At 37.6% G+C, this 25,332-nt stretch overlaps 2 protein-coding genes across 8 annotated transcripts in view; both read left to right on the forward strand.

Annotated features, from left to right (window-relative positions):
* The window catches only part of LOC109007342 (rho GTPase-activating protein 7-like), a 47,131-nt gene extending 29,049 nt beyond the window's left edge, over positions 1-18,082 (forward strand). For 3 of the 7 annotated variants that reach the window (XM_018986977.2, XM_018986978.2, XM_018986980.2), the window contains 9 exons: positions 5,689-6,057; positions 6,642-6,691; positions 12,539-12,599; positions 12,683-12,766; positions 13,659-13,772; positions 13,860-14,029; positions 15,810-15,888; positions 17,070-17,276; positions 17,539-18,082. In XM_018986977.2, the coding sequence (XP_018842522.1) occupies positions 5,689-6,057; positions 6,642-6,691; positions 12,539-12,599; positions 12,683-12,766; positions 13,659-13,772; positions 13,860-14,029; positions 15,810-15,888; positions 17,070-17,276; positions 17,539-17,721 (1,317 nt within the window). In that variant the 3' untranslated portion in view covers positions 17,722-18,082. The remainder of the gene's footprint in view (positions 1-5,688; positions 6,058-6,641; positions 6,692-12,538; positions 12,600-12,682; positions 12,767-13,658; positions 13,773-13,859; positions 14,030-15,809; positions 15,889-17,069; positions 17,277-17,538) is intronic. The other 4 variants (XM_035690208.1, XM_035690207.1, XM_018986982.2 and 1 more) reach the window with 3 other exon arrangements.
* Positions 18,083-23,104: 5,022 nt separating this feature from the next.
* Positions 23,105-25,126, forward strand: LOC109007346. Its single transcript, XM_018986987.2, has 3 exons — positions 23,105-23,325; positions 23,837-24,537; positions 24,697-25,126. Exons 2-3 carry the CDS (start codon positions 23,943-23,945, stop codon positions 24,825-24,827), a joined length of 726 nt encoding a protein of 241 aa, XP_018842532.1. The 5' UTR covers positions 23,105-23,325; positions 23,837-23,942; the 3' UTR covers positions 24,828-25,126.
* Positions 25,127-25,332: the final 206 nt, after the last annotated feature.

Raw genomic sequence — 25,332 nt, forward strand, 5'->3', positions numbered from 1 at the left:
CCTCCCGCATCCTGTGGTCCAAACACTCATTTGCAATAAGAACCGATTCAAGAATGTCTCCCACGAATAAATGCTTTTTGAGGTTTGGAAATAATTTGTTCCAACACTTGACTTAATCGACTAGCAAGAACCTTCGAGATGATCTTGTATACCCCACTAACTAGACTTATAGGACGAAACTCCTCAATTGTCGTAGCCCCGTGTTTCTTTGGAATGAGAGCAATAAACGTCGCATTAAGACATTTTTCAAACTTTTTAAAAGAGTGAAATTCATGAAAGACCTATAACATATACCCCTTCACAATGTCCCAACATTTTTGAAAGAAGCCCATTGTAAAACCATCTGGACCCAGCGCCTTGTCCTTGGCCATACCTGTAATGACCTTATAAATTTCATCTTCGTCAAAAGGTCGCCATGAAGTCTTCTCCACCAACAATACCCTTTCCAAGTTAGTCTCAACCGAACTCTTCCTCAATAATACCTCATCTGAGGTGTCTCCCATCAATACCTGTCCCTCTAACTTTTGCAACTCCTCCAAAAGGGTAGTCTTTTGGTTTTCGATGTTACCAAAAATTTTCAAGTTCCACTTCTTTAGGTCCTGCTTCAAAGCTTTAAGCTTACCTACAAGAATAAAATTAGAAGTACCTTCAAACTGATACAAAGACCACCAAGCGTGCACCCGCTCTTCAAAACCATCAGCTGCTAGCCACATATTTTCAAATTTGAAGTACTGGCGACCCCCATGAATACCTCCACAATCTAGTAAAATAGGGGAGTAATCTGAGCTAACTCGGGGCAGCCTCTTCTGACATAACTCCGGATAATGTGGTTCCCACGAAGGAGAGACAAGAGATCTATCCAATCTTGACCAAACCCGACTATTTGACCAAGTGAACTCATCCCCAACAAGGGGGAGATCCATGAGGTCCGAGTCAAAAGTGAACTCCGAGAAATCCTCCATAGCCACAGGATTACAATAGTTCCCCGATCTTTCACTAGAATATTGAGTACAATTAAAATCTCCACCTATACACTACGACACTTCCCATAAAGAATATAAGTTTGCCAACTCCTCCCATAGCCTTCTCCTATCATTTACCCCATTTGGCCCATAAATACCTGCAAAAGCCCACTCCTACCGTCAACAACATTTTAAAAAAAACTAGCGACCGAGTAGTCCTCAACACACTCCTCTACTGTCTCTCCATTACTCTTTTATCCTACATTAACAACACACCACCTGAGGCTCCCAAAGAGGCCAAGTAAGACCAGCCCACATACTGACACTCCCATAAACTACGAACAATTCTTCTATCAATAACCTCTATCTTTGTTTCCTGAAAACACACCACATCAACCTTCCACATCCACAATAACGATTTTATACGGAGGCGTTTATTGCAGTCATTAAGCCCTCGTACGTTCCAAGAGAGGATCTTAGGCTTCATGGAAACAAAGAGTTCCCCTCCCTTTCGGTCTATCCTTGCCGCCACTCCCTTCCTTCGCGTCGTAATTAATAGACAAGTGAGTCTTTTAAGTTCCCTATCTTGCTTTGTAGCTAACTTCAGTCAACCATATTCAATTGCTACTAGAAGAGCCCTAAACTATTCTTCAAAGCCTACACAAGAAACCCCAGCACAAGCTTGTAATTCCTCCACCTTCTTAAACACCCACTCCGTAGTACACCTCACTGGGTTAAGACTGGGTGGGAGTGTGCATAAAGGGGTTGGTTCAGCACACCCCCCTCCCCCCCAAATCAGAGTACTCATTGTCAATGTGAATTCAAGCTGAGTCTGAATCTATAAAATCAATCTTATAATTGTCGCTAGAGTATTGGGGGCCAACTCTGTTAGATACCTTAGTGTTTACTGTTGGGATGGACTCCTCCCGTATGTTCATCGCACTACCACTCGTCATCGACACCTCTTCCATAGGCGGAATGCGTTTCGGAAGCCTTACTGTCAGGATTGTGACCGCCGGCGGTTCAGACGACGGGGTTGTGGTAGTTGACGCTCCGGCCACCGCGCACGACCTATTCTCTATGTGTGCCGGCTTCTCAAACCCATTGGAATCACAACCCAGGGTTGTGACTTTTCCTCGAGGCTCTGCAAGGGCATACTCCGATTGCCCAACCCTCGTTGGTGGTTCCGTAGCCTTCTACGGAGCCCCCTGACTCATCGGCCGCAGTGGTGGCTGAGCTCCACTCGATGATGAAGGCCCATCTGTGCTCGAGGGGCATCTTCTCCAGACAGACCCCGACATAGGTTGGGCCTGTTGTTTGGGAAAGGCCTGAGTGTTGAACGAGCCCAAAGCCCACGTACTTTTCCCTTTTTGTAAGTAAGTAAGTGGCCCATTGTTCAATTGTTCCTTGCCCATTGTTCCGCTAAAAGGCCTCCCCACTCCATCCTCAATGCACCGTTTCGTCCCCTTTCCCTCATTGCTCTCAACGCACCATATCATCCTCTCCCCCTCATTATTCTCAACGTATCATATCAAGCCAAATATATTTTTCTGCAACTCTTTTATATGAGATTGCATTTCTGCCAGAGCCCGAAGCACCATTTCCTTTTTAAGGCCAACATGACTCCTGCCACCCTCCCCACTGCTCTAATCCCTTACTGTAACAGCACCACCACTACGCATGTCAGAACTAGCACCCAGGCTACCACTTCCTCGAGCATAGTCCAATATCCTCAGTTTCTGCAGGGCCTCCATGTACAACTGGGCAAGGTGTTGATACATAGTTGCCGTCGTCGTTGGCGGTTCCAAACCAACACCACGACCATCTCTGCCAGCCTTCCTCAGAGCCTCCACTAGTTTCCTCCAACCCCTACCATCTCTGTCTTTCGGGATGAAAATATAGTTCCGGTGACCACCTTGCTTGTATTCCACCAACGTCATAAACACTCCTTGAGAGTTAGAACACCTTTGTGCGATAAAACCCGTCTCCTTCCCTATGGGCTGTGTAAAACTCCCTTCTTCCCAACTTCAGGCAGTCCTCCAGCGCTTTGATGAACCACGTGTTGCAGCTAACTCTAAACGAAGCCTTTTTCACAAATTTCCATCCTCTTTCCGTAATATGCACCAAACGTCCACCCCTAACTACTTCAAAAATCTTAAATTCGATGCTAACAGCATTAGCAAAACCCATTTGCCTTCCCATACACACAGAAAAAACACACTCAAACGCCCATGGATGACATTGCAAACCAACTTAGGACGGAAACGAAACAAGTGTACGGAGAGAAGGAAAAAAAAAAGAGAGAGAGGAGAGAAAAAATTTCCAGGAGTAAACCAAAAAAAAATCATTTTAATTTCTGATGTGAGATAAGTCAATACATTCATGACTCTTATACCAAAAACAATTGGGGCGGTGTAGATAAAAGATGATCTATAAGCTTAGTGGGAGGAATGTATCAGATCATCTCAAAAGTACTTCTAACATGTTGAGCTTGGTGGTTGAAAAGATTATTTCGAAACTATATAATGCCTTTATTCGAAGCAGACAAATTTTAGATTCTGTTTTTATAGCTAATGAATCACTGGATTGTAGACTTAAAGCTGGAGTTCCTGGAGTATAATGCAAAGCAGATATCGTGAAGGCATATGATCTTATCAATTGGGAAATCCTTTTATATTTGTTGGAGAGATGTGGTTTTAGGGAAAAATGTTGACTCTGGATGCAATATTGAATATCTACCAGATGTTTCTCTGCTTTAATAAATGACACTCCTAGGTTCTTTGGCAGTTCTCGAGGCTTGAGACCGGGGACCCCTTGTCACCTTTGCTCTTTTTCTTTTTTTCATTGTTCTTTTTTTTTTGGCCATGGAAGCTGTTATTAAAATGATATTGGCATTGGCTGAAGGGAGTTTCATCTCAGGCTTCTCTGTGGGGGCACAAAACACTTTGACAATAAATTTAACTGATCTTTTGTATGCATACGACCCATTGTTGTTTCGTGAGGCTGATCTAAATCAACTCAGATGTTTGAGAGCTCTAATCCTATCTTTTGAAGTGGTATCAGGTTAAATATAAACTTAGCCAAGTTGGAATTGATTCCAGTGGGTCAGGTGGCTATAATGTGGAAATCTTGGCGGGTAGTTTGAATTGTAAGGTGGCTTCCTTACTAATGAAATATCTAGGCCTTTGATTGGAGGGCTGCATTTAAGGCAAAAAATGTATGGAATGAGATATTCAGAAGATTGAACGTTGCCTAGCTGGTTGAAAGAGAATGCATTCAAAAGCAGTAGGGTCACCATGATCAAGAGCACTCTTTCCAATCTACCTACACGCTTCATGTCTTTTTTTTTTTTTCACTTCTTTCTAGAGTTCTAGTGTTGCTAATTGCATCGAGAAATTACGGTGAGACTTCCTGTGGGGCAGATTAGGGGAAGAAGAAAAAAGTCCATTTGGTTAATTGGGATAATTGAGGAGGGAGGTTTGGGGGTTTGTAATTTGTTGTTGTTCAACCATTCTCTATTGGGGAAATAGTTGTGGCGATATCAAAAAGAGAGGGATGCTTTATGGACGAAGATAGTGGATTCCAAGTATAGATGCATGTGGGGTGGATGGAGTACAAATGAGGCACAAGGGCTATATGGAGGAGGTCTATGGAAGAATAGTAGGAGAGGTTTGGGGAAGTTCTATGACTAGTAATATTTGGGGTGGGAGATGGATCTAAAATGAGATTTTGGCTTGATTGGTGGTGTGGGGATAGGGCCCTTCAGGACTTAGGTGATTTTGAGTAATGCTACTCAATGAAATATTAGCGTCATTAGAGAGGCACAAGATTGGGAGATGGATGATTTTAGTGAGTTTTTTAACCTGTCATATTCCACTAGAATGAGAAGGGGAAATGAGGATAAGATTCATTGGATTCCGTCAAAGAATGGGATGTTTACACTCTTTTTGTAACATTCGACGCTCTCGTGATGTTAACCTTTCCCATGGAAGAGCAAATGGCAGACAAAGGAACCCATGAGAGTTGCATTCTTTGATTGGACAGCCACACTCGGGAGAGGAGTGGGGAGTCACAATCATTTTATACTTCGTTGTGAGATCACGAGTGCATTGTTGAGTGACTTCTTAAGTCAGGTTGGAATGACATGGGTAATGACTAGAAGAGTTGTGGATCTTTTTTATGCTTGGAGAAGGCTAGATGGTAGCCCACAAATTGCAGCAGTGTGGAAGATGGTCCCTATATGCCTCATTTGGCATGTATGGACTGAACGAAATGATAGAACCTTTGAGGAGGACGACGAAGGAGCTCAAGATTTTTTTATTCAGACTCTTCTCTCTTGGACTGTATTTAAAAACTCTAATGGTCTTGGTCTACATGATTTTCTAGAATCTTTTTCTTCTACTAGTTAAGTGTCTCTCATGTGTACTCGGGTTGCACCATTGTGCTTATTAAAAAAAAACTTCTTGCTTGCAAAAGAAAAAATTGATTGTGTTTGGCCACCTACACAACCATGGGGGTGGTCCAACCATGGTGTCTGGTGTAAGCCATAATTGCTAACACGTGTTTGGAAAAGAAATAGAAATACAATTTTCCTGACATCCAATTTAGTTCTATATTAAGTAACTTTTTATAGAAAGTGATGTCATTATTTGTGATTGTTTCGGGTTATGTGTGCAGGTATTGTAATTTCTTTACATTTAATATCATTTTGTACGCTTTTTAACAGGCATTTGGGGGTGATAATTCAGATGTTGGATCACCTAGTAAAAAAAATCAAGCCTCGACTGAAAGTTCTAATTTATGTGTTGATCATCAACAAATGAGGGATCCAAATGGTGAACTGTCTGAGGAACGAGGCAAGCAGAAGAAGGTAAATGACAAATCAATTAATGAGGTGGACCCTCCAAGTGTGTCACCTGCTGGCGAGCCCTACCAATCAGTGGGGGAGATTCTGTCTTCAATAGATCCAGTGTATCCATTGCCTATGCCTGGAATTGAACAGGGTCCTGGAAAGACAATGTCTCAGTTGAATGTCTTCAATAAAGTTACAGGATCAAATGATGCAAAGCGATCAACATTCTGGGGAAGGGACAATGTGAGTTGTCATTTGTTGACGCTTCTTTAATTTCTTTAATTTTAAATGTACTATCAGGAGCTCTCAATTTAAAAGCAGCGGATGATATGATACATCTTTTTGAGAAAGGCATTTTTAGGTTCTTTAAAATGTCTAGTCAACTTAATTTTATGAAAGAAGAAAACAATGGTCCAAAGAGTCCTTCTGGTGGTATCCAAAGCCTCATAAGTTGTCTTTCTAGTTGTTACTACTATTGCTACAACTACTAATGGTCCTTTTTGCTTTCATCATTGGCACCTCTACTGCTGCTGCTGCTGCTGCTACCATTTCTTCCCCTATGTTTAATGAGAATTGTTTTTAAGATTATAAGTTTTGTTCAAGATTTTGTGGATTGTTTGTCCATAGCAGTCTGACATATTAGTACGCATTTAAAATCATAGCTGCATGTGAGAAATTAAATTTAGCACTGAGTGTTTGGGTAGACAGGCAGATGCTTTGTTTTGACTGAGGCATGAAACAAACAGGCGATGTCCTCTAATTTTAAGAGTTTCTCATCTTGAAGTGCATTGTCAGGCATCTGAATATACTCATTGGTTTTTATACAGGCCAGAAACACACCCTCAACTGAATCAGTTGATTCTTCCCAAGAAGAAGAGTAAGATACTTGTAATATTCATTAGCCCATTGCTTTAGTGTGTTTTCTTGACAGTCTTCAGTATCTCTGATTTGGCTTTGAAAATCTCATAATTCGTGTTGGTCAATATTGATGCTTTCTAATGTATCTTCTTAACATATCCCCCCTCCCTCAAAAAAAAAAAAAAAAGAGTAGATATCCTTGTTTTGTTCGGATCCTACTGTCATGCAAGGAAAAAAAATATCCATGTGATATTGGCAATAAATTTCTTTGATGTTCAACTTATCAAAGCAGATACATGTATGAACTGGTCTCTTCCTTGGTTTTGGTCTGGCCTGTCTCTATTATATTTTTTTTTATAAATACCAGTACAAGTCAAGTGTTCTGTACCACTGAGCCATTGAATGGCTTTTTTTGATTGGCACCGAGTGTCCAGAACAGCGTCCCAACTAATCCTAGGGGTGCACTAGCCCTCGGCAAGGATATTTTTTGGACATAAGCATGTAAGTGTGTATTTCTGTACATAAGTGTGTAAGCGTGTCATGCATAAGTTCCATAAAAAACTAGGTATGTTTTTGTTTAGAGGTATACTGCTTACTTTATGCCAAATCCAAACTGGAAAAAACGGCTGTACTCTGGGGCCGGCAGTTGAAATGATGGGTTAAAATAATTTCCAGATTCAGGTCTAGGCAAAGTTTGATTTTTCAGATGATATGAAAAAATGTAGAATGAAGAAGGCTCGAATAGAAATACTTGGCATTTTGCATCTGAATGGTAGACATTGAAAAGATTCTGGTAAAGCTTTGACTTTTTTTGTGCCAATGCACCAACCATCTGATATCCAGACAATGGTTGTGCAGGTTGTTTTAAGAAGTATTTTACGAGTTTGTGTTGGTTAGAAGATGCATGAACTGTATGGATTCTTAATCAAATAAATTGCGTATGCATAGGGGAATGTGACTAAATAATCCAGGTCATTTAATTAGTGAATTTGCCAAGCACCACATATATTTCATTTGAATAGTTCTTTTGATACAAATACATTGTTCTTGACACTACATACTTCTGACTGAATTTTTCTTTGGCTGGAACCTTTATAACTGGGTGACTGGGTTGGTATAACTGAAACATAGACAATCATTGGCTTGTAGCTTCAGTTTTGGCACCTCAGTACAGTAGCTCTTTTCCTTGGAAGGGTATTTGATTAACCATTGGCTACACCTACTGATATCAATAAACTTTTATTTATGTATATATATAAAAAAGGAGTATTTGATGAACCAAAGCACCTCTAAGAGCAGTTTTTTCACATGGACAGCTTCTTTAATGAAGATTCTCATCAGGGATAACCTAGGGAAACGTCATATCATTGTGGTTGATTGGTGCTGTATCTGCAGAAAGAGGGGAATCTGTAGACCATTTTTTACTCCCTTGTTAGGTTTCCAGAGCCTTATGGAACAACTTCTTTGATAGAATTGAGTTGTCTTGGTTTATGCCTAGAAGGATAGTAGACCTCTTTGCAAACTGGAGAGGGTTATATGGCAGCTACCAAATTGCAGCAGTGTGGAAGATGTCTCCTATCTGCTTTGTGTGGTGAATTTGGTGGGAAATAAAAGATAGAAATTTTGTCGACCATGAGGTGATGATGGAAAAGCTCAAAACCTTCTTCAATACTCTGTTTCTTTGGAGATCTGCTATAGATTTTAAGAGGCTGAGTCTTCATGATTTCCTTGTATATTTTTGTGTTTGGATAGCAGAATCAAGTCGGGAGAACCAGGCATCTTATGCAAATTAGATATGGAGAAGGCCTATGATCATGTTAACTGGGATTTCTTGCTCTATATGTTGAATAGATGTGGGTTTGGGGAAAGATGGAGGATGTGGATGAAGCATTGTGTGTCAACGGCCCGTTTTTCGGTATTGGTAAATGGTGACCCTGTGGGTTTCTTCAATAGTTCGAGGGGCCTAAGACAAGGGAATCCATTATCACCCCTTTTATTTGTTCTCATCATGGAGGCTCTAAGTAGAATGGTGTCGGCTGTGGTAGATGGAGGATTTTTTTCAGGATTTTCAGTGGGAGATAATGATCATGGGTCCATCAGTATTTCCCACCTTTTGTTTGCGGATGACACATTGCTGTTTTGTGAGGCAAATGTAGGACATGTTCAAGCTTTGAAGGCTATCTTACTTTGTTTCGAAGCGGTATCCGGGTTGAAGATTAACCTTGCGAAGACGGAGATGGTTGCGGTGGGGGAGGTAAGCAACATTAGGGGGTTGGCGAACATTCTGGGATGTGTGGTTTCTTCGTTGCCATTGAGGTATCTCGGTCTTCCGTTGGGGGCTCCTTTTAAGGCTAAAACAATTTGGGAGGAGGTGGTGGAGAAAATAGAGCGTAGGTTGGCTGGGTGGAAAAGATTGTATTTAACCAAAGGTGGGCGTATCACTCTTATCAAGAGTACTCTATCTAATCTCCCCACATACTTTTTGTCTCTTTTTCCCCTCCCCATCAGCATTGCAAATAGAATAGAGAAACTTCATCGGGACTTCTTATGGGGTGGAATAGGAGACGAGTTTAAATTTCATTTAGTAGGATGGGATAAGGTTTGTACCCCTTTGAGAGATGGAGGATTGGGCGTTCGGAATATGAGGGCTTTTAATAAGGCTCTAATGGGCAAATGGTTGTGGCGTTATAATAAGGAGAGGGAAGCTTTGTGGAAAGGGGTGATAGACATGAAGTATGGAAGTACTCGGGGGGGGGGGTGCTCTAGAGAGGGGAGGGGGGCATATGGTGTGGGGCTATGGAAGTTCATACGGAAAGGTTGGTGCTCCTTTGTTCGTCATACTCGGCTATGTTTGGGGAATGGCAATCGGATTAGCTTTTGGCATGATGTGTGGATGGGAGACACGGCATTGAAGGAGGCTTATCCCCCTATTTTCAGAATTACAAGGGACAAAGAAGCTATGGTGGCTGACTTGAGGGTTATTACTAATGGCATACAAGAATGGAACATTAGCCTTACTCGTGATACTCATGATTGGGAAGTGGCGGAGCTGGTGGAGTTTCTTAACTTGCTGTATACTGCTGATATGGCTGTCACAAATGAAGATGAGATGGTATGGAGACCTTCTAGGAAAGGGATTTTTTCTGTACGCTCCTACTATGAATCAACTACCATTCAACAGAGGCAGAATTTTCCTTGGAAGAACATTTGGAGGAGTAAGGCACCTACAAAGGTGGCTGTCTTTGTTTGGACAGCAGCCTTAGGGAAGATTCTGACTATTGATAATCTTAGAAGACGTGGTTTAATTATCACAGATTGGTGTTGTATGTGTAGAAATAGTGGCGAATCGGTGGACCATCTACTCTTACATTGTGAGTTTGCAAGAGAAATTTGGAATTATTTCTTTAGTAAAATGGGAATTGCATGGGTAATGCTGGGAAGAGTGGTGAAACTACTAGCAAGTTGGAGAGGGATTACTGGGACACTAGAGATAGCAGCAATGTGGAAGATGGCTCCTTTGTGTATTCTTTGGTGCATTTGGAGTGAAAGAAATGATAGGCTTTTTGAGGATCATGAACGTTCCTTAGAAGAGTTTAGGAATTTTATGTGGAAGACTTTATTTATGTGGGCCAATGCTTTAGATATGCATGGTCTTAGCTTCCATGACTTCCTTGTAACTGTTTTTAGTTCCTAAATAGGTGTATTCACATGTATACTTCCAGTGTACCTGGGCTATGCCTACTCTTTGATAAATAAAATATCTTATTACTTATCAAAAAAAAAAAATTTTTTGTGTTTATAATTAGGTGTTTCTCTTGTATACATGATACATCTGGTGTACTTGGGCTAAGCTTTTGCGTTATTCAAAAAAAATTTCAGTTATGGCATCTTTACAAGCAAGTTAGTTGGGATTGTTTTGTTCTTTTTATATGTATAATTTTTGTTAAATTGTATATTATTCTTTTACTTATAATAAAAAGTTAGTTGGTGTTGGACATCTGCTTGGATTTTAACTCAAGGCTAGAGGTCCATAGTTATTGAGTCATTTGCTGCATGGAAAATAGGTACTTTTACATCCATAGTTTTTCCGTGTTAAGCATAATTGCCTTCCCTTCAGTTAGTCACTTGTTTCTCTTTTTGGAGAAGCTGTCCACATCCTTTCTCTGTCTTCGTTTCCTTATTGAAGTATTTGTTTCATATCACAAACAGTTGAAGGACAAAACTGTGAAGATTTCCTTATAATAGTCGCATTAATTGCTAAATGGCATTTGTGGGTTGGCTTAATGGTCAACTAGCGGTGGCCTTTTCCAAGTTGTTGCTTTAATGGAAGGAAACGTTGTTCTTAGTAACTAACTGTAGATGTGGTAAATTCTCTGTTAATTATATTATTCGCTGAAGGAGATGTCAGACAAATGGAGAAGTCTGGTACTGGTTTAGATTCCATTTACTCCTATCTTGAAATTATGTACTGGAAAAAATGGACCGGAAATTGGCTAGTTATCCAGAGGCGGTAGGGGCACTTTAATCAAAGTACCCTTTCCAACTTGCCAACCTAATTCCCATCACTATTTCCGATTCCCACCAAGGTAGCTTATTGCATGGAGAAACTCCAACGGGATTTCTATTTTTTTCTTTTCTTTTTTTTGTTTGGGGGGGAATGAAGTTTAAATTCCACCTAGTAAAAGGGGCCACGGTGTGTGCCCCCATCCCGGAAGGAGGATTGGGTAATCAAAATTTGCAAACTTTAAACAAAGCTTTGCTTGGCAAATGGCTATGGAGATACCACAATGAATAGGGAGCATTGTGGATAGTCATGGAATCGAAGTATGGTGAACCATGGGGAGGATGGTGTTCAAATGATTTAAGTGGGCCATATGGGTTGGAGCAATGGAAATATATAAGAAGAAGATGGGACAGATATTCAAGAAATATCCATTTTGAAGTGGATGATGGGTCCAAAATCAATTTTGGCACAATGTGTGGTGTGGCGTTACCACACTCAAGGAAGCTTATCCAAAATTCTTTGGCATAGCAAGAATGAAAGAAGACTCAATTGCAGACCTCTTAATCCTATCCAATGGTACTCCCCAATGGAATGTTACATCTTTTAGAGATGCATGAGATTGGGAAGTGGATGCTTTTTCGAAGTTCTATGATCTAGTGTACTTTACCCGTATGATGAGGGGAGTTGAAGACAAGATTTGTTAGCACCCTCTAAGAAAGGGCAGTTCACAGTCTGCTCCTCTACTATCAAGCCATGGACACGCATAATACAAATCCAATCCCATCGAGGAGTATTTGGAAGACAAAGGCACCTTGAAAGCAATTGTTTTTTGTTTGGATGGCTTCCTTGGGGAAGATCCTCACAATAGACAACCTACAGAAACACCACATCATAGTCATGGATTGGTGTTGTATGTGCAAAAAGAGTGGATAGTGCGTTGATCATCTATTACTTCATTGTGAGATTGGTACGACCTCCATTGGTTGTAACAGTATGGAAGATGGTTCCAATTTGTCTATGGTGGTGTATTTGGAGGGAGAGGAATGAAAGAACCTTTGAAGATCGAGAGCGGTCAATGGATGAGCTTAGAAACATATTTTTCAGTGCTATAGCCCATTGGTCTATTGTAATTGATTTTAATGGCATGACTTTTCATGAGTTCCTTTCATCACTAAACTAGCATGTGTAGGCAATGCTCTTGTATATGTCTCGTACAGTCTCTGTCTATTTTATGATCAATAAAATTTTGATTAATTTTTTTTAAGCTCTAGCCACTATCTGAAATAAACAAGCTCTTTTTAGTGTCATTACTGCCCAAGTAACCTCATATGTATACAAAATGATTTGGTTTATTGCTTTTAGGCTTGCCATTCAGAGGCTTGAGATTGCCAAAAATGACTTACAACACAGGATTGCAAAGGAGGTAATATTACTTTTGCTGAAGCCACTATATGCTAAAATGTGATTTTTTTGTTACTAACAAGATTGAGCATTGTTTATTAATAGGCTAAAGGAAATGCAATTTTACAAGCAAGCTTGGAGAGAAGGAAGCAAGCTTTGCATGAGCGGCGCCTGGCACTTGAACAAGATGTATTCTCTTCCTACCCATTCAATTTATGGCCTAAAATTTACATGGCGTTGCATGTTCTAAGTTTGTTAGAGTCAGATGTTCCACATATCGCGTTGACATCACCGATTTAGATGCTAAATATATTATTGTTTCTTATTGCCATAGAGACTAAAAGTATATTACATTATTTGTTCTTGTTAGTTTCTGTGTACCCATCTAATCATTCTCAACCTTTCTACAGAAAGTTGTTATCTGTGCACCTGCACTTAGGTTCAACAGTTTATAGAGAAAGATAAAAAGAAAGACCAAATCAGAGCAGGGCTTGAACAGGGGACTAACAGCCATATTTGGTTTATTAGAAATTTCCAAAATTTTTCAAATTTTTTTCCAAATCAAACCAAACATCTTTAATATCAAAAAACTTTTCTATTTCAAATTTTCAAATTTTCATCTAATTATTATCTAATTATTACACAAGCACAAAATTCAATACAACTTTTACAAACTTCAAAACAAAAAATAATCTTAAAAAAATTTATTCAAACAACTTTTCAACTTTATCTATCCACTTTCACAAATTCCAATACAATACTTATTTTAAAAATATTTTTATTCAAAATTTTCTCTCCTTTCCCAAAATCTAATCTCAAACAAGTTCTCAAATATTTCCAACATTTTTTGTAGCCAAACATGGTATTCTTAGGTTCACTGTTCAATTTGACAACAATAACTGACGTCTTTTGCGAGGGTGAAATATCTAAGAAACTTATTTTTACTTTTCGCATGTTTTTATCACACTTGCTAATATACACTGCCTTACCAACCTTGCCTATTTTTATGTGGGAAATACCTAAAACCTCAGGTTTATAGCACTGTTTTCATGTGTCTTCTAACTCGTTATTGACTGTATAGGTTTCAAGATTGCAAGAGCAGTTGCAAGCTGAAAGAGACCTTAGAGCCGCACTGGAAGTCGGTTTGAGCATGTCTTCTGGACAGTTTTCCAGTTCGCGTGACATGGATTCTAAGGTTTGTGTAGATCTTTGAGGTCTTTGCTCTTCATGTTCTTCTCAAATGCTTTAATAGATATTCTTATGACTTTAAACTGATGTGAAGACGAGGGCTGAGCTAGAGGAGATTGCTCTTGCTGAAGCAGATGTGGCCAGGCTGAAGCAGAAAGTTGCAGAACTCCACCATCAACTTAATCAGCAAAGGCAGCATCACTATGGTTCACTCTCTGATGCGTGCGACCGTTATGGACATGTCCAAAATCATAATTCCCAACAGTGAGTTTGTGAAATCATGCATTCTATTTTTAATAATCAGCTTATGATATTCATGTATTAGTAGCATTCTTAATTCCTTGATGCCAATGCGTCTGTTCTCAAGCTTCCAAGTATGATATCTCACCACATTGTGACATCGGTTTAACATTTCATTTTGCCAAATATTTTGATATTATCCCTATGTTAAAGTTCATAAAGAGTGAGAGAGAGATTGTATACTACTAGTTGGCGTGCTGAACAAGAAGAACTTTTTATGCATCATGAAGGTTGATTGCTACCCGTCAAAGCTATTATTTCCAGTTTTAACTCCTTATTCTAGAGATATCATGGCAATGTGCATTTAATTATGTGGTTTACATAAACTATAGTCTTTTCACGTGTGTTCTGAACTTGCTCATCTTATGGTGATGTGGGAGCAACAAGAACAAGGAAGAAGCATTTTTTGGGAATTTTCAGATTTATAAGTTGCAGTAGTTATATTCTCAGTCAATAAAGGGTGTTTCAAGAATTGAATAAATCTGGAATGGAGAGTTATGGAATGTTTGTGCTTGCATTGCGTGAGTCAGTATTCAATGACAGTGATGGAGGTAGAAGACAAGAAGAGATTGCGAGAGATGTAAGTTTGAATGAGATGTGGTTAAGGCTGCAGTGGAAGTCACGAAACTCTGAGAAACAGGAGTATGTAAAGAGGGAATACTCTGGCTGGGGCTGTCAGTAATTTGACACCCTAAACTGGACAACTGACTGACCCAACCCAGGTCGGGTATATAGCCTGCACCTAACTTTAGGCCTCGTTTGTTTTCATAGTTCATCTCATCTCATCTAGGGGTGTAAATGTCCATCATTTTTCCCGGACCGGACCAGACCAAACATCTATAGGGACCAGAATGGTAGTTATTTGTCCGGTCCAATTTTTTTTCTCCTTTTTTTTTCAAATAAATTAATAAATTTTTTTTATTTAGATTACTAAATTAAAATTAAGTGAATTATTAATGTGGATTATATAACTAACTTATTAAAAAAAATATTTTATATGTTCAATGATAATAAATTAGATGAAAATTACATAATTAATTATACAATTATTATATAAAATAATATATATAAAATATATTTAAAAATTAAAAATATATTTTCCCAATTCGGTCGGTCTGGTCTGAGGAAACCCCACCCCGGGACCGGACCAAAGACCAAAAGTTGAGAAATCCTTGGACCGAGATTGACCGGTCCAAGCTTTGGTCCGGTCGGTTTCTTTGCTCCAAACTGATCGGCTTTCACCCCTAATCTCATCTGATCATTATAACTTGCTCAAATTTTCATACAAAATAAAATAAACAATTCAACTTTTTCAAATCTCAAAACAAAAATAATATTAAAAGAATATATTCTAACAATATTTTATTCAACTTTCAACTTTTATCTCAACTCATCTCATTTCAAAAAACAAACGAGGCCTTAATGTCTCTTTTTCAAATCAAGGATTCCTTGAACATAACATTTTTCAAATTATGAAGGTGTGCACGTTTTTGAGTTTGACTTAAAAGTATTATAGTGAAGTCTACATGTTGATCATCAATGGGAGACGTATCAATTGTATTGTGTCCTTTTATCTACATTGATATATATGTCTCTGTTTCCATTTTGTTAAATTCCAGTGTATAAATAAAAAAAATAGGGATGTAAAAATTCTTTCAGGTGACCATAGAAGATGCTGCAATGTAGTGTCTCAAAACTTTTTCAACTTGCGTTCTTACTCTATATGCATGTTTGATAACTGCAGGAGATTTCTTCAGCAAGATTTTGATACAACCCTTGCATATTATAATCATGACCGGAAACAGAGGACCGAGGTATGTTTTGTAAGTTTTCATTTATCACAATTGATATGATCATAGTTTTTTTAGATTGGATTTCATGAGAAGAGATGCTAACAATTTCATAGTTCATCATCTTATTTTTAGTTTCTTTTGCTTCTGTCTCTCTCGGATTTGTTTGACTATTTTCTTTCTTTACTCTCTTTATTTCTCATTAATCTAGAACCCCTACGGGTGGCTTAAGTGGTGAAAGCCTTGGGCTTGGGGGTATGCTTCCCCCAGGTCTAAGGTTCAAATTCCTTGGGTGCAAACAATCTCTAGGGTCCATTGGATTGGGGGATTTTTCCCTTGAATTACTTGAGGTGCACTTGCGGGAAACTCCTTGCCTAGGATCTGTGCCCTGGGATTAGTTGGGACGCAGTTCCTGGACACCCGGTGCCAATAAAATAAAATTTCTCATTAATCTAAAGGGCGGTTTGAGACCCATCCAGAAAATGACCTCATCACTTATAAACAATTATTTTTTAACTTAAAATATGTATCCTGGAGGTTTTTTCTTTCTTTTGTAAATTTACATGATCTGTTTGAATTTTTCTTGTCATTTAGGTTAACTAAGCCACGTCCTAGAACCAGGAAGATCCTGTACCCTGTACAGCTTTGACACATTGATTAAAGCTATCACATGCAGCATAGCATCCATCCTTCTCATAGCATATTCCTCAGTAATATTAGAAATGCACCCTCAAAAGCCACGTGATTAAAATTTATCTAGATTATTCTCCCTGAAATGGGCTATAGTAGTTTAGAATTGGTTTGCTCCTTGCTTCTCTGATGGTTCTCAACAATCCACAAGTTTTTGCCTTCCCATATTGGTGTATCTTGGGTTTATGATTCATCGAGAATGACTTATAAAAGAAATGATTCATTGAGAATGACATACATGCATTTGAAAACTTGGTTGCTTTAACAGCGGGGATTAGTTCTGAGGATTTGACTAGAACTTCTAGACAAACAAGGCTCTAATACCATGCCAAAAGCCATCAGTCCTTTCCTATCTATCTCATTTGCTTTTTGAATTTCTAATCAACGCTTGTCATTTAACCTATCTCCTTTCTAAGATCCTGCTTGTTCTTTTACATCATTCATTGTCTCCAAGATCTCTCTCTCCTTCTCCCTACAAAACTCTTGTTTCAAAGAAATTGAATGATTCAACCATGTTGGTTTAGGAGAGCTTGTTAGGAACAGACTGGAGGGGTATTAAAGGACAGGTGTTAGCATCTGGCAGCAATATCAAGCAGCCTTCTCGAAAGCAAATTATTGATTCAACAAGCCTGGGTGATTCTAAAAGTACTGAGACATCCATCGGAATGCCGATGGATGAACTTTGTGCTGTTGATTCTGCCACCATGCCTTCCATTTCCAGAGCAGTGGAGGCAAGCATTCCTTCGTGATAAATCTTTGACACTTCTTAATAAAGCCGTTTAATTATTTTCATTGACTTGATTTGATTTGAGAAGTTATCTTGTGAAATCCAACACTAACTACGAAGAAAGCCATCAATTTTTACAACTCTGCGTTGGAAATTATTTCCAATTTTTCCATCTGCACTGTTTTCAGATTTCCATCAAGTATTTCCTTGATTGATATCTACCTTCCAAATTATACCTTGATATTGACTCTGTAACCTGGTTTCAGATGGAGTATCCAAGACATCCATCTGCAGCATCTTCTACATTGGTTGAATTGACAACACGTCTTGATTTCTTCAAAGAAAGACGTTCTCAGCTCATGGAACAGCTCCACAACCTTGATTTGAACTACAGCACAACGTCTTCGCAAGACTTCGTCTTTAGAACATTATCCCCATCATGGAATTGACTGACTGAAGATGATGCTTCATTAACTGCGCTGGGAAGAAGATTGCCTGACATCTTGTTGTATATTCTTCTACACTATAACGTGTATAACTTTGATCTGTAGTTGGATGTTGTATTGTTTAATGTCCACTGTTTCATATTTAAAGCTTCTTTTCTTCACTTCTCAGAGAGAATGTGATTGGGATTTTTGGAAGACTATTCTCCTTCTGTTCTTCTACTTCTTTCTTTCTTTATTATTATTATTTTTTTGGGTCATAAACGATGTAACATTCTGTTTTTTTGGAATAGCAAGTGGAGGTATGTTATTGAACAAACGCCATTATAGGGAACTAATTTTCCCGTGTATGATAAAAACTTTCCTGTACAAGGCAGTTTTTAAAAGCATGCAGTCTTGAATTGACATGAAACCCTTCTCTTTAACCTGCCAATGGATCATCTGGCATTAGCATCTTGCACCAAACCTACATGTATGCATGCCTTTGTTGTTGCATCCGAACACAGATAACCATCTCTCCGTCGTGTCGTGGTCCTCACTCTCTCGCCTCCTTTAGCAACGACCCTGCAACTCTGGTGCCTCAAGCTAACCAAATCATCATTGACGTGGAGGGATGGTTTGAGATGGTTTCACCATTGCCGGGTCGAGATAAGCTATAACATGAATGTAGCCAACAATTTTTAGAGCATCAGCATCATCAACCACGGCATTCCTGTTAGTAGGTTAGTCTATTGCTGTACTTGCATGCCAAATCGAACACCAAAACCTCACATAACTCTACCTTTGTAGGTACGCCATGACATGACCCAGAAGAAAATTTACCATTTTAACGCATCTCCCCGTACAGTAACTTCAAGTTTTGATGTCGTAAGCGGCCATTCCAATTCGTTGAATCTCTTCCTTGTGGGAAACATTTCACCTTCACTGATCACTTTGGATACGATACAAAGACCCAAGTCATACCAAAATAATGTTATTTCTAAGACTACTTCACAATCTGATAGTATCATTTTATAAAAATATATTAAGGTTTTATTGATTAAATTTTAAATTTTACATAACTTCGTCCGTTTTAATTTCACATGACCGTTGGATTGTATGTCTGAATTAAAGTGAAAAAATAATAATATCTATTGTGTTAAAGTTGTAACATTTTCCTTCACTATGACTTGTTTGGATAGTAAGATGAAATGATATGAGATGAGATGAACCTCTGTATCCAAACAGACCCTAATAGGAATGTTTGGAGAATAAGATGATATGAGAATTTTGTGAATAATAGTAAGATGGTTTGTGAATAGTAGTGAGATAGTTTGAGATTTTGAGAAATGAGAGGAAAAAAAAATTGAATAAGAAAATATTATAAAGTTAAAATATTGTTAAAATATTATTTTATTTTAAGATTTGAAAAAGTTGAATTATTTTTTATTTTTTGTTTGAAAGTTTGGATAAGTGGTAATAATTAGTTTGAAAAAATTGTAATGATTAGTTTAAAAGTATTTATATTTGAGTGATGCTTAGAAAGAAAATGAGATATAATAAGATGAAATGAAATGAAAATTATTTCCAAACATAAGACAATTGTACAAGGCATGAATTGAATTAACATGTCAACAACTTTTTTAATGACACACAAAGACGAAAATCTTGTATACTTGCGTGAGCTCATTGATCTCTTTTGGTTACACAGATGAGATGAGATGAAAAATTAAAAGTTAAATAAAATACTATTAGAATATTATTTTTTAATATTATTTTTATTTTAGGATTTGAAGATGTTGAATTGTTTATTATATTTTGTGTGAAATTTTAAAAAAATTATAATAATTATATGAGATGAGATAGTTTGACTTTATATAAGTAAACCAACCCTAATTCGATGTGTCAAAACATGAATGGTGGCTAGCCGGCGAATAGCTAAGGTCATGCAAAGAAGTGACCATTTCCATAAATAATAAAAAGAAATTTACATAAATTTTTTACAAAAATTTTTATACACCGACACAGTTAATGTAATACATTAAATCTAAAAGTCACAAATTGACGTGACTTGATCTATTAAATTATATATATATATATATATATTGAAAAAATTGTATTCACAAGGAAGTGTATAGAGTATACTAAGTAAAATATTTATTTGACATAATTTCATTTAGAAGATAAATTTTAAAATTTGAATATTACAAAACAAATCTTACCATTTTGGATGATGTGTTTTACAGACTAGCTTGATAGTATAATAGACCATACCAATAATTTTTAAATGTTATTAACGCAAAAGACATCCACATCAATAATATATTGGATGACTTAAAAATTAGACTTGTAAATAGGATCTAACAGGTTAGTCAGTATTGGGAAAACTTCTTTTTGTTTTGGTTGTGCTTCAAATTAAGAGATCTGCAAAGGGTCTAAAACAAACTTCTTACCTTTAAATTTAAAGGAGTAAGAATTGGTGTACTCGTCATATAACACCTTCCTGTTGTGGAGCCATGGTCATCCCAGCAGCAAGTGACAAACGATCATAGGAACCACATCACACCATGCCTCATCCACATAATTTCTTCCTAATGAGAACGTCACTAGGCAACGATGCTTCACTAGGATGAGATTTTCTTCATTAACCCAACTGACTCGATAAGGAGTAGGGTGTTTTTCAACTCTCAAGCCCAGACACTCCGCTGTATCTCCAGAAATTACATTCATGTTGCTGCCGTTGTCAATGATGACATTCAGAGCACAACCTCCATGTTCCATATGGGTGTGAAAAATATTGGTGTGCCGCCAATCGGAGTCAGCTTGGATCTCCTTCTTAGTGCTAGTTAGAACTTGGTGGATCACGCAACTGAGCAGGTTAGTTGCACCCAAATGTTCTACTTCATCATCACCACCTTCATTGGCTTCCTCTTCCTCAATCTCTTCAACTGCATGGAACACTCTTAGTTCTCTTTCACAAACAAAGACTAGTTTTTTATCCCTCATAGGACACACAACAACAAAGTATCCAAATCCCTTACATTTATAACAATGTGGCCCTTCACCCATAACTTTGGCCTTCCCCTTTTGATCTCCCATCACGACATTTCTAGCTTGGTCATTTGGCAAGGGTGGTTTTTGGAACGAGTAGGTTGGTAAGTGCTCCTGCTTAGGATCCATTGATACTACTCGCCTCCCACTCAAAAGTACTATTTGCTTCTCGACATGCAAGACCAGTTGATAAGCTTCTTTAATGTTGATGAGTCGTGCAGCGCAATCAACATCTATTGGCACAATTCACTATGCAAACGTGTGCGGTATCGAGCGAGAGTTTGTTGCTCATTTTTCACAATCTTATTACGGGCAGTCAGCTCATGGAAACAGTCTGTATACTGATCAACAGTCAATGATCCTTGGCTCAACTGTAGCATCTCTTCGAACATCATTTACTTGTAATTAATAAACAAATATTTTTCCTTCAACTATTCCTTCATCTCTTTCCAATTAGAAGTTGGCGCATGTCGAGTACGCCGTAATTGTTCTTCCACAATATCCCCACCAAGCTCATGCATGCCCTTTTAACTTCCTTCAGACATAACAAACTTTTCTATCATCTAAATCCTCTTAGTTAGTTCATCAAGAGGATGATAATCAACGTCACGCCCTCCTCGTCCTCTAGGAAATTCTCGTTCGTTACGCCCAAAACGAACTCCATGATCACCAAATCCCTTGTCCATCTCCCTATATTCTTCATCCTCTCATTCCCCTTCACTATCGCTCAATACATCCTCCTGAAAAGGCCCATGCACCCTCCTATTGTGAGGTCGCAACTCATCATGAGTTTGACGTTCGTTCATTGCATCCAACCTATGAGTAATCTGCTCCAGGACAGATGCGAGTTGGGTGATTTGTTCTTGCAGATGGGGTAAGTAAGTGTTTGGGTTTTGGTTATTCGGCATATTATAAGAATTACCACTACAGATTGCAGGCATGAGACATCAAATTCCTTGAGGAAGGAAACTTTTCTCTAATGCCAAAATTGGTGTAAACCTTCCAAGGCCAATGTCACGTTGACATCTAGAAGGGAAAGAAAGAGTAAAAAAACATAATGTCTCTGTAAATGGAATCTCTCCAAAATTCGAATTCATCTCTTACTTCCATTTGATCGTCTTTTAAAGGAATACATAGAATGCTACAACTTAGGAAATAAACTGAGGAAAGAATTACCAACTAAGCAACAATATTTCAAAATAAATAGATAAGAATTTTAACAATTAGATAAGCCTACATCACCCACGATTCAAGGAGCAGTTTCTGCATTGGTATCAGCCTCCGGAATTGCATCATAACACAGAGACAAAAATCTTCCATGCTTGCGTAAGCTCATTAATTCCATGTGTCAAAAGATGATTGGTGGTTAGTTGACGAATATCTAAGGTCACGTAAAGAAGTGACCATTTCCATTCATAATTAAAGAGAAATTTACATAAATTTTGTTAAAAAAAAATTTATACACCAACACAGTTAAATTGTTAATGTAATACATCAAATCTAATTTATAATAATAAAGAAAAGTTTTATAATCTTTTAAATCACATTGACTTTTTTGTGTAAGATTTTTATGTAGATTAAACATTTATTTTTAAGAAAATAGAGTAAATTTAAGTATTGTTAAAACTTAAAACTTGAAGACTTATCTACCAAAAAAAAATCTAGGAACCAAGTAATTAAGCTTAAAACTAACTTATTATTAAACTTGGATTATAATTAAATTTTTATTAGAGAAGTGTTAGGTTCTTGTAAAAGATTTCACAAAAATAAAAGTTACAAATTGATGTGAATCCATTAAATTATATATTTTTTACTTTTGAAAAATTGTATTCACAAGGAAGTATATAGAGTACACTTAATAAAGGGCTTACCTGACATAATTTTATTTGAAAGATAAATTTTAAAATTTGAATATCATAAAACAAATCTTACAATTTTAGATATTATGCTTTACAGACGGACTTGGCAATATAATAAATCATACCAATAATTTTTAGATGTTATTAACGCAAAAGACTTCCACATCAATAATATATTGGATGACTTAAAAATTAGACTTGTAAATAGTTTTTTTTTTTTTTTTTTAAAAAAAAGTCAGATCTAATAGGTTATTAAAACCATGTCAAGTTTAATTTTAGAGTCATGCTACAACTACCAACATCGCATCGAGGATGCTTAAAGAAATTTTGTTTTTTAAACATATTTTTAGACCCTTCAAACATTTAAGAAACATAAAAATAAAAACTTACTTAATTATTAAATTAAAAAAAAAAAAACGAAACAAAAAACAAAAAGGAAATCGGTAGAAATTATCGGGCCATTATATCGGTGACTAGAGCATTTTCCTTAATTTTATGGCATCTTTGGCTTGAACCACATATTTCTATTTTTGCTTTTCTTTGGGCGGAGGTAAGTGGGTCCGCGTAATCCACTTCATCCCCAGCCCCAGGGAATTGAAAAACAAAAAAAAAAAAATTTACGAGAGACTTCTTCTTCCTTTCTCTCTGCATTTTCCATCTCTTCTTTCAACCCATAGTTTGTGAGCTTGTGGCACAGTCATTAGTCCATAGATTACAGCAAGTAAGTTTTCCCCTAACGATTTTGGGTTTGTGATTCTTGCTATTTTTTTCTCCGAAATTCCGTAGTTAAAAATATAGCTCAAAGTTTGTGTGTTTTCGTGCACTATTTCCGTATACATGATACTCCTATATTGCGTTTGGCTCTGTTTTTCGATCGCTGAGAAAACGCTGGAAGCTAAAACTAAACGAATTTCGAATTATGTTTTCTTTTAATAAAATTTAATTTCCCGTTCTGAAAAGTGAAAAGTGGATAGTTGAAGTCTTTTTGAATTCTTATTTCTTTTTTTGACCCATTTTACCTCCGTTTTCTCAGCAAAGAAACACGGTTTTGAGGAATATTCTGTTCAAGAAACTTGTGTTTCCGTTAGAATGACAGAGACTTGATCTTTGTTTCATTAGTTTGCGAGTTAAATGGTGAAATGATTCTATTTTACAACCAATTCGTATTTCTAAGCCTGATAATGCCTAGAAATTGCGGGTTTATGCTGATTGGTTGACCCTTTTACGTGTAGGTGGTATTTGCTTGATATGGCTTTGTGATTTTGGTGGAAGACCGGCGTATCTGTGATTCCTGTTGGCTTGATTGTTCAATTTGATGACTTCTTGAACTTCTCAACCATGAATTTATGGTTCCTTGGTGCTTTCCCATGGTTTAGGGGCCAACCTCGCAATGATTTGGTGATCACTCTGAATTCCACGAGTGGCCTTGTCCAACAATATAAACAGAAAGATTGCTTTGGTATCAAGTTGTGGGGATGGTCCTTGCTTTCATTGTTTCCCTGGGCAATCAATGCTAGAGATAGAATTCAAACACCGGCCACTGTTAATAGAGGATTAAAGAGGCGAGCGCGACCTCCTGGGGCTGTTGAAAATGGTGGCAAGGTTGTGGGTTTGCGCTTTAAACCATATGTTTCAAAGGTTCCATGGCATACAGGTGTAAGAGCATTTCTTTCTCAATTATTTCCGCGATATGGGCATTATTGTGGACCTAATTGGTCCAGTGGAAAAGATCATGGATCTCCAATTTGGGACAAGCGGCCAATTGATTGGTTGGACTTCTGCTGCTACTGCCATGATATTGGTTATGACACTCATGATCAGGCCAAGCTACTTAAGGCCGACTTGGCGTTTCTCGAGTGTTTGGAGAGACCAAATATGAGTACAAAAGGAGATCCTCAGATTGCAGTTCTTTATAAGACGATGTGCATTACAGGTATTCTGTATTCATTGCATCACAATCCTGCTCTTTAGTAAATCCTTTCCCTTGCATTATTGTTCAAAAAATACATGACTTTGCATTATGTTCTTTCTCTTTTTGGGTTTTGATCACTTATTGCTATTATTCTAATAGTTGTCTCTCCATGAATGGCAGGTCTCAAGAATATACTACTACCTTACAGAAGCCACCTTGTTAAGCTGCAGTCTGGGCAACCTTTGATTGATTTTGGATGGATAAGCAACGTAAAATGGAGAAGTTGGAGTTTTCAGAAGAGTTCAAGATAAATCTTGTGTTCTGAGACATAGTGAGCTATACAATTTCACAGTGCATCTGATATTGAATCTAAAGAAATGGTCAATAAAAAAAAAAAAAAAAAAAGAGGATAATTATTCTCATTATCTAGCCATTTACTTGCTTTGAAGTTTCTCTCCTTGAGAGCTCTGGAGCAACTTAAGATAATTGTGCATCTAAAGTTTGTAAATTTGAACCCCCTTTAGCCCTTAAGGCAGTATAGTATAATTGTAATATACGTAATCTATGTTGAAATGTACAGATATGAACTTTACTTGGTGCTTGTGCATTTTTTGTGCGCTTTGATATGATCTGTTTACCATCCTGAATTACTGCTGCAATAGATCTCTGGTGTGATGGCTCTTTATATATAAGAAAATGATAGCCTCACCGAGAGAGTCTACCGATTTTCCTTACCGAAATGTGTTTTTTTTTTTAAGCATTTGTGTTTGTTTATTTTTGGGTATTGTGTATTCTGTTCTTTTGTATTTTTAAAAA

This window comes from Juglans regia, chromosome 5, assembly GCF_001411555.2.
Source record: "Juglans regia cultivar Chandler chromosome 5, Walnut 2.0, whole genome shotgun sequence".
Lineage (NCBI taxonomy): Eukaryota > Viridiplantae > Streptophyta > Magnoliopsida > Fagales > Juglandaceae > Juglans > Juglans regia.